Source organism: Fonticula alba (genome assembly GCF_000388065.1).
Source record: "Fonticula alba strain ATCC 38817 unplaced genomic scaffold supercont2.8, whole genome shotgun sequence".
Taxonomy (NCBI): domain Eukaryota; order Rotosphaerida; family Fonticulaceae; genus Fonticula; species Fonticula alba.
The window spans coordinates 979,691-988,173 of record NW_009242978.1 but is presented as its reverse complement, the minus strand read 5'-3'; the positions used below and the strand labels follow the sequence as shown (position 1 = coordinate 988,173).

Below are 8,483 nucleotides of genomic sequence, written 5' to 3'. Positions count from 1 at the left end.
CCCCCCCCGGTCGCCCCCACCCCTGGGTCTGCCACGCACAGGGGACGGCCCGATGAGGGCTTCCCCCGGGGAGAATACCGGGGCCCTCAGTCCTGCTCGCCCAGAGCCGTATATTTCCATTGCAAGAGGGCCAGCCGTCCTGGGCAGCCTCCGGCGCGTGAGCGCGCAGCCATCGGGCAGCGGAGACGGCAATCTCCCTGAAGTGCCAACGAAATGCCGAGCTTTGCCGTCCCTCCTTGCGTCTCTGGGAAAAAGCCCTCCGCATGTGCCGGGCCGGGTCAGACGGGGCGGGAGGGGACCACACCGCGACACGGTCCGGCCGGCATGGGGCGGGGCTGTGGTGCCGGGTGTCCCCCCCCCCCCCCCGGTGCGAGGCATTTTCTGCTCGAAGGAGGGGAGGCGTTTTTTATTGTATTTCTCAAGGAACAGACCTATGTGTGGGGGGACGCACGCAGGAAAGCGTGGATGCGTGGGTAAGGGGGGGGGGGGGGTGGGGTGGGTTTTTGTGTTTTTTTTGGTGGGAGGGACAAGAGTGGGGGGGGGGGGGGTAGGAGAATCGGGCGTCCAAGGGTTGGGCACCCATCGAGGGCCAGGCGAACAAAGGAGCAAGGGGCGGACGGGGACGGCGCGGCCATCATCCCCTCACACCTCGCCCACAAAGACCACACCATCGAGACCCGAGGAGGCCAGGATACCGACCCCCTCGGCGCTGGGGCCGTCACTCTCGGAGGCCCCGCCACGCGCCCAGTCGACATCGGTTACGGCCCCCTGATGACCGGGGAGCTTGTAGACCAGCTGCGCCGAGCCGCCGCCACCGGCGCCAAGTGGCACCGATGAGACATCCCACACGCACACCGACCGCTCGGCCGGCGACCCGGCGGCCAGGTGCGACCCGGTCGGCGACCAGGCCACCCGGGGCAGGAGGTGAGGCAGGGTAGCCGCATGCGGTGCGCCATTGAGCGTCGCACGGAGGCGCGGGTCCAGCGGCACGGCCCCCTCCTCCGGGGCGGCGGCCGCCGCCGCCGCGGCTCCGGTCACGAAGGACCGCGAGTCCCACACGCGAACCGTGCTGTCAGCGGCATTGGACGCCAGGCGGCGGCCACAGGGGGACCGCCGCAGGCCGGTCACGGTGTCCCGGTGGCCACGCAGGATGAACAGCGCGTTGGCGGGGGTATCGGCCGCCTGGCTGCTGACGATGGTTCGCATGTCGTACGCCTGTTGTGGCAGAGGGGGGCCGAGGGGACCAAAGCAGGCGGACGGGGAAGTATTTGTCACGCGGGGGGGGGGGGGGGGGGGGGGGGCAGACATACACAACCAGTCAGGGAGACCAAGGAGCTAAGTGGGCAGAGGTGCAGAGGGAAGCGCCGGCACAAGAACACGGGCAGGGGAGCGGCGACGCACGCGAATCAGATTGTCCACGCCACCGACAAAGATGAGGTGCTCATCGGCACCGGTGACACCGGCCGAGATGTCGGCACCGTAGGAGAAGGAGGGCGCCCAGGCCAGGGAGGTGAGCGGGTGTCCATGCGAAACCGAATGTGTGGCGCGCTTCTCGCGGACGTCGAAAATCTGCGCAAAAGTCCAAGCCAGAGGCGCGTCAGTGGCCAAGTCGGGGTGTGGGGGAGCAGGGGCAAGGGGCGACCGTGGCGAGCGAACCTTCAGCTGGCCATCGTCGCCGGCCGAGGCGAAGGAGGTTCCGGCCGGCGCGGCGGCGATGGTGTTGATGACGCCAGTCCGGTGGCGCCAGCGGCGGACGCGCTGCGCCGTGGCCGTGTCCCAGACAGCAACCGACTGGTCGGCCGACGCCGAGTACAGGGCCCCGGGATTGTTGCGGGTGCCGGATGCCGCGAAGGCCAGATCACGGATGGCATGCGAGTGTCCTTTCAGCGCCGCATGATTCTCCATCGGGGGGAAAAACTTCCACAACTCTGCGGCACCGCCAAACGTGGGGGGGGGGGGGGGGGAGGGGGGGACCCCGGCCAGCCGGGAAAGGGGAGGGGCGTCAGTTACCGTGGAAGGTGGGGAGGGGACATTTGCCGGGTGAATGGCCGGCTCTAGGAGCCGGCCCTGGGGATGGAGCCCACGCACGGATTGACCCATCGTCACCGCCAGAGGCCAGGACCTCGCCACAGGGGGATACCCGCACGGCGTTGATGCTGGCACCCTTGGGGTGTGCGTCGACCAGAGTCACCACCGGGTCCGACAGGCGCGACGTCCGGCGGACCTTCTGCGCGGTGTGGCGGCATCATGGGCCGCACAGGTGGACCGGGGAGGGCGGGGGGGGGGGGGGGCAAATGTCAGAGCGAGAGTCCGATCGAGACCGCCAAAAGCGGCCCAGTGCACCGACGCCCCAGATGGACACGCACCGGGGCAACCTTCGCCAGCTGGGTATCGGTGGACTCCTTGGCGCGCTTGGTTTGCTGGACCACCGCGAGAGTCTGCGAGGAGGGAGACTCATCCATGGCAGCGGCTGGGCGCTTTTCGCTAGCAACAGACATGGTGTCTGGCGGGGGACGGGCAGCGAGCGGGCAGAGGGACAAGAGCGGGTGCGGCCTGGCGAAAACGCGAGATGTGTGTGTGGGGGGGGGGGAGGGAGGGAGGAGAGGGAGGGCACGGGGAGAGGCAGGGGAAGCCGGGGTGCTGGTGCCTCGGACACCGGGGACCGGGGCCCGTAGTGGCGGAAAAAGATCGACCCGCCCGCGAGGCCGATCCCGCCCTGGCGCAACAGGAAAAAGTCTGGCCAGGCAACGGCCCGGCCCGGGGCTGTGTCTGGGCGCAAGAGACAGGGGGCGAGAGAGGGAGAGAGAGAGAGAGTACGGCCGGGGGGCGGGGCCTCGGGCAGCACACCGGGGCGGAGCCGCTCGCGCGTGCCCCGAGCGGTGGCAGCTGGCCATTGACCGGCCACCAGAATCTGGGCTATTGCCGTTCGGCGATCTGCCTGGCGCAGGGTTGGTCAAAAAGCTACTGCTGCCGGGGTGTGTTGTCGTTTGTTGGCGCCCTGGTTCGCCGAAAAGGGCAGAAAAAAAAAGGGCTCCAGTGCACACTTGGCTCTTCTTTTTTTTCATCCCCCCCCCCCCCCAGCCTGTGCTCGGGCCCGGCTTGGAGTGCCATCCGTTTCGGGTCTCCGGGTGGATTGCAGTAGACGGAGGAGAAAGCTCTCCTTCCCCCTCTCCTTTTCTGCCTCTCTCTCTGCCCCCCTGCCTCTCTCGTGCCCTCCCAGCATGTCTCAATAGTCGGGCCTGTTCGCTCCCCTTCTCGCCTCATGGGTGAGACGCATGATGATCCGAGGCGCGCGAGGAGGGGTCAGGAGGCGAGAAAACCTGTGTGACCACTTCACAGGGCGGAGCCCCGCAACTGAGCGGTGGGGTGGATATCCCCCCTCGGCGCCTCGATGCCAACATGCAGATGGGGCGCGGGATGCAAGGGGAACGGGGGAGGAGGGCGGGGTGCGAGAAGAGAGGATGTATTGTTTGTTTTTGGCTTTTCTTATTTTTTTTACAGGGCGGGAAGGAAGGAAGGGAGGGAGAAAGAGAGATAGGGCTGTGAGATGCAACAAGCAAGGTGAGAAGGAGTGTCCTTCCACGAGGGGGGGGATCGCCTGGAGGATCGGGCCAGGCAAGGGGGTAAGCAAAAGGCCCAGGTAGATACAGCCTCCAGAACACCGGAGAACCCATGTGGCCAGGGAGGGGGGGAGGGGGGGAGCACGCCAACATGCATGTGCAAGCATTCCAATGCGTGAGTGTGTGTGTGTGTAGACAATACTGTTGTCGACTGACGGTCCCCTCTCGCCTGCCCCGCTCCCCGGCCCTCCTTGGGGCCCGACACAGCCTGATCCCCCTCTCCGGCTATGACCACGGAGCCACAGGAGGGGAAGGAGGGGGGGGGGACGCGCTCGGGCACAGGGGGGGGCGGGGCGTGTGTGGGCCCCTGCGGTGGGCACCCCCAGAGCGTGGGAAGGGGGAGGAGAGAAGAGAGGATGACACATATATTCTGGGGCGTTTATTGCAAAGACACACAGTCGGTGGGAGCGTGCGTGCTTAGCAGCAGCCACCAGAGCGGGGGGCGGGGATCGGCTCCGGCTTGATGTTGACCTTGCCGGCGCCGGAGTTGGTGGCCTCGACGTTGGGGGGGCCGGTGCTGGGTGTGGCGAAGAGGAGAAGGGGGGACGAGCAAGGGGGGCGGGTCAGAGCAGCAGGGGGGGGGAGGCAACGAGACGTGCTGCGTGAGATGGCAGCGGTGGGGAGAGGGGGGCGGGAAAGCCAAGGAAGGAAGAAGGGGAGATTACTGGGGGGGGGGGACGAACCGGCGCTTGATGAGCTCGGCCATGTTGACGAAAGCCTCATCAACGTTGGTGGAGGTCTTCGCGGAGGTCTCGATCAGGGGGATGTTGACGCTGTCGGCGAACTCCTGTGAAATGAAGACAGAGCGCGGAGGGGAGGGGGAGAGAGAGGCATTCTCTGTGTGTGAGTATCACAGGGCCACACACACACACACGCACACACATGGAGGCAAGGGCAGGGGAGCGCTGGGTGGAAAAAGGGCGGTGTGCTGGTGCGCGCAAAAAGTCGAGAGACGAGGGGGAAAGCCGGAGCGCCAGCACCGGCGGCATGTGGCGCCGGGAGGATGGCACGGCACACGGCCACCCTCCCTCCGCCCCTCCCCCCGTCGGGGCCCTGCCCGGGGGGGGGGGGTGGGTGCGAGGGGAGAGTGGAGGAAGAGAAAGGCGAATGCAAGGGGCGAGGGGGAGAGAGGACTGCACGAAAGTGTGCGAGAGGCAGCCCGTGTGTACATGCATATGCACAACAAGGGGGGAGAGGGGGAGAGACGGACCTTGGCCGCGGCGAAGTCGACGACCTTCTTGGAGACGAGATCAGCCTTGTTGCCGACCAGCAGCTTGTTGACGGAGTCGGAGGCGAAGCGGTCGATCTCCTGCAGCCAGCCGCGGACGTTGGTGAAGGTCTCCTGGTCGGTGACATCGTAGACGACAATGATGCCGTGGGCACCGCGGTAGTAAGAGGAGGTGATGGTGCGGAAGCGGTCCTGACCGGCGGTATCCCAGATCTGGAGCTTGATGGTGCGGCCGTCGAGCTCGATGGTGCGGATCTTGAAGTCGACACCAATGGTGGAGATGTAGGACTCGGTGTAGGTGTCGTCGGCGAAACGCAGGAGCAGGCAAGACTTGCCGACACCGGAGTCACCGATGAGGAGGAGCTTGAAAAGGTAGTCGCTGTGGAGGGGGCCGCGCGCGGGAGGGAGGGGCACAGCAGGGATGCAAGAGAGTGGCAAGTGGTTTGAACAACGGGGCATGGGTCAGCGGGCGAGGAGAGAGAGAGGGAGAGACGGGTGCGTGCGACGGGGAGACCAGCGAAGGGGCAAGGACAACGCACTACTCGGAGTTCATGGCTGCAAGTGGTGGGGGCTGCAGGGAGGGAGGGAGGGAGAAAGAGAGAGAGAGGGAGATCGGAAGAGCGTCGTGTCGCTGTGGAGGGGGCCGCGCGCGGGAGGGAGGGGCACAGCAGGGATGCAAGAGAGTGGCAAGTGGTTTGAACAACGGGGCATGGGTCAGCGGGCGAGGAGAGAGAGAGGGAGAGACGGGTGCGTGCGACGGGGAGACCAGCGAAGGGGCAAGGACAACGCACTACTCGGAGTTCATGGCTGCAAGTGGTGGGGGCTGCAGGGAGGGAGGGAGGGAGAAAGAGAGAGAGAGGGGGGGGGGAAACAGGGCCGGAGGGCGGGCGTCAGCAGGGAGGGGGAAGAGGCGGATCGGAAGGGCGGGACAGGGAGGAAGTGGGCGATCTCTTGGTCGGGGAAGGGGAGGGGGGGAGAAGGGCTGTGTTGCGAGGGAGGAGTCAGTAAAAAAGTGGACGAGGGTCACAAATGGGGGGGAAGGAGGAGGAGGAGGCGAAAAGCCAGAAAATGCACTGCGAGAACACCTCTGCCAGGCCGGCCACACATGCACAGATGCAATCTCCTGTCTGTGAGGGGGGGGAGGCTCTCAAGGTGCAGATACTGCGAGGAGGGGGGGAGCGGCGAGGGGGGGAATATGGGAAAGGGGGGGGGGCGCAAGCGAGCACACATCGCACCGACCCACAAAGGAAGCATGGTCGGGAGCAGCGGCGCAAGGTGAAGAGGGGAAAGGCGTACCGGGAGAAGGAGGGGGCGCGGGGGTATCTCCCTGAGTGAAGGCGAGGCAGGCCCCCCTGCCCCCTTCCCCTGCTCGTCGGGGAGAGAGAGAGAGAGAGGATACGGGGGCGGGAAGGACCGACGCAGAACCCGCGTCTGGAAGGGAGGAGAAAGCGAGAAGGGAGGGGGGGCGAGAAGGGGAGCGAGCGCGAAAGGGAGCGAGCGAGGGACGATACCAGTTCACAAGGGAAGAGGCAAGGGGGTGGGGGGCGAGGAGAGGGAGGGGAGGGGCGGGGCGGACAGATAACAGAGGAGGAAGCGAGGCCACACAGAGTCATTGCAGAGCCTGCAAGCCGGTGGACCAGGGTGGGGGCTGAAAAAAACACTGGCCCCGCACAGGTGGGGGGGGGGGGCCTCCAGGGCGGAGTGTAGAGGTGGGAAGCATGAAGCAGACGTATGCGCCCGCACACATGCAGACATGCACACACACACACACACACACACACACACACACACACACACACACACACATACGCACATAGGCATATATGCAGGCATTCACACCTGCCTACAAACAGACTTACAGACACACATGCAGGCATCCAGGACACGGGCGCGGCTCCCTTCGGGCAAGAATACCATGTCCGCGGGACCCGGCGCTCCTTTCGGAGCTTGGCCCCGGCTAACGAAAACGAGCGGGGCCCCAGGGGTGGGGCCAGAACAGAAGACCGCCCGAGGAAAAGGCGCGCACCGCCTGGCACACGCACACACACACACACACACACGCAGACGGGGGACCCAAGTGGGGGGAGCTTTACCCCTCTGCCCCCCCCCCGCCGCCCGACAAGCGCATGGGCGCGCATGCCCTGGCCCCGAGGACCCGGCCGTTCGCACCCTCGCGCGCAGGCGCCGGCCGGTGTGTACAAATTCGGGACGCCGACAACAGCCACCACGGGGGGCGGCACACCCAGAGTGGGGGGGGGGGGCGAGAAAAAAAGAACCCCGCTCACAACAACTTCCCTGTCTGGCTGGGGCTCTCACTCAAGTGCCCCCTCAAGGTGTCATTGTTGAGCCGGGGTCCCTTCACGAAGAAACACCCGCCAGCGCGCCAGGCGCATTCGGGCGGAAGCGAGCGGCCCCCCACTTGCCGTCCTGCCCGCCCGCCCCCCCCCCCCCCCGGACCTGGCAGCCACCTTGCCCTGGCAAAGGCACCCAAGCCACACAATACAAGCAATAAAAGGTTAACAAAAGAAGAGGGCGCGGCGGTCGCGAAAGACGGCCTCGATGTGGGGCCCGGCGAAGCGCCCGGCCGGGCCGGCAGCCGGCGCACGCTCGGGGCAGGGGGCGGGGGGGGGGGGGGGGGAACTCAACCGACCAGGCCAGTGAAAAGGGGGGGGGCACCCCCCCCCCCCCCCCCCCCCGGGGGGAAAATTCCACGGCGGGGGGGAGGGGCCCCACGGGCACCACCCCGCGGGGGGGGGGGGGGGGGGGGGGGGGGGGGGGGGGGGGGGGGGGGGGGGGGGGGGGGGGGGGGGGGGGGGGGGGGGGGGGGGCATTTCGGGGGGGGGGGGGGGGGGGGGGGGGGGGGGGGGGAACTCAACCGACCAGGCCAGTCGAAACGGAGGTGACACGCCGCACACCCCTCCCCGCGCCGGGGAAATATCACGGCACGAGGGAAGGGTCCCGACAGGCCAACTCCTGCCACGGCGGCGGTGGCGGGGAAGCGGACTGGCCACCGGGGGAGCCCAACATAGGCGGGGAATAGACCCCCCGCTTGGGGAAGGGGCCGTATGTGTGTGTGTGTGTGTCAAGGCCGGAGGGGCACCCTCGAAGCACTGGGGAGGCCTGGGGAGCCTCTCCTTTCGCTCGGTAAGGCCACACGCCCCCGACCTCGGGTGCTAGAAATGCCCAGGCCGGCCTCGGTCGCGAGTACGAACGCGCGTCCAGGCGCGGGTGGCAATGTCTCCACCCCTCGGGATATTGGTCCTGGCCCCGGAGCAGCACACGGGCGCCGCCTGGGCCGACGCCCCGCGCGGAGGGCGGCGATACAGCGGAGGGGGACGGCCTTACTGAAAGGCGCAAGCCACCGAACGGCCCCCCCCCTCCCCCCCCGCCCTCCCCGCGGCTCTCATCCAGGGCGCCGGCTGGCCGGAACTCAGGCCAGGGAGGGGGGCTCCCCTGGCGAGGAGCACCACACACACACACATGGAGGGGGATAGAACAGATGCCCTGGCCCTGGGCTGGCCACGGCCGCAGCCGCCACCCCCCGGGGCCGGGAGGACTTACGGGGCGCAGGGAGTGCCGGGCGCCTTCGCCCCGGCCCGGCCGGGCCCGGTCCGGCTGTGTGTTAAACGGGAAAC

The 8,483-nt window shown here is 67.6% G+C and overlaps 2 protein-coding genes across 4 annotated transcripts; both read right to left on the bottom strand.

The window, feature by feature from the left end:
• Positions 1 to 539: 539 nt before the first annotated feature.
• H696_04875 (hypothetical protein) lies at positions 540 to 2,590 on the bottom strand. Its single transcript, XM_009498740.1, has 5 exons — positions 2,367 to 2,590; positions 2,089 to 2,227; positions 1,657 to 1,928; positions 1,402 to 1,569; positions 540 to 1,215 (listed from the first exon to the last, which is right to left on the bottom strand). Exons 1-5 carry the CDS (start codon positions 2,496 to 2,498, stop codon positions 643 to 645), a joined length of 1,284 nt encoding a protein of 427 aa, XP_009497015.1. The 5' UTR covers positions 2,499 to 2,590; the 3' UTR covers positions 540 to 642.
• Positions 2,591 to 3,447: 857 nt separating this feature from the next.
• On the bottom strand, positions 3,448 to 6,585 carry H696_04874 (Ras-like protein Rab-1A). Of its 3 annotated transcripts, none has more exons than XM_009498738.1 (5): positions 6,425 to 6,585; positions 5,640 to 5,671; positions 4,831 to 5,227; positions 4,304 to 4,407; positions 3,448 to 4,137 (listed from the first exon to the last, which is right to left on the bottom strand). In XM_009498738.1, the coding sequence occupies exons 2-5, from the start codon at positions 5,651 to 5,653 to the stop codon at positions 4,038 to 4,040; spliced, it is 615 nt and encodes a 204-aa protein (XP_009497013.1). In that variant the 5' UTR covers positions 5,654 to 5,671; positions 6,425 to 6,585; the 3' UTR covers positions 3,448 to 4,037. The 3 variants fall into 3 exon arrangements, with proteins under 3 accessions (XP_009497013.1, XP_009497012.1, XP_009497014.1); XM_009498737.1 differs by lacking the exon at positions 6,425 to 6,585 and adding an exon at positions 6,145 to 6,424; XM_009498739.1 differs by lacking the exon at positions 6,425 to 6,585 and adding an exon at positions 6,360 to 6,424.
• Between the last annotated feature and the right edge of the window lie 1,898 nt (positions 6,586 to 8,483).

Bases quoted from the DNA above. Each gene is read 5' to 3' on its own strand.
- H696_04875 (XM_009498740.1), bottom strand. From the start codon at position 2,498: ATGTCTGTTGCTAGCGAAAAGCGCCCAGCCGCTGCCATGGATGAGTCT. The intron at 1,929-2,088 runs GTGCGTGGGCTC...GCGGTGCCGCAG, and splicing joins CGGTGACGATGGGTCAATCC to AGTTGTGGAAGTTTTTCCCC. The intron at 1,216-1,401 runs GTGCGTCGCCGC...CTGCCACAACAG, and splicing joins GCGTGGACAATCTGATTCGC to GCGTACGACATGCGAACCAT.
- H696_04874 (XM_009498738.1), bottom strand. The intron at 4,408-4,830 runs GTCCGTCTCTCC...TTCATTTCACAG, and splicing joins TCGACTTCGCCGCGGCCAAG to GAGTTCGCCGACAGCGTCAA. The intron at 4,138-4,303 runs GTTCGTCCCCCC...CGCCACACCCAG, and splicing joins GCCGAGCTCATCAAGCGCCG to CACCGGCCCCCCCAACGTCG.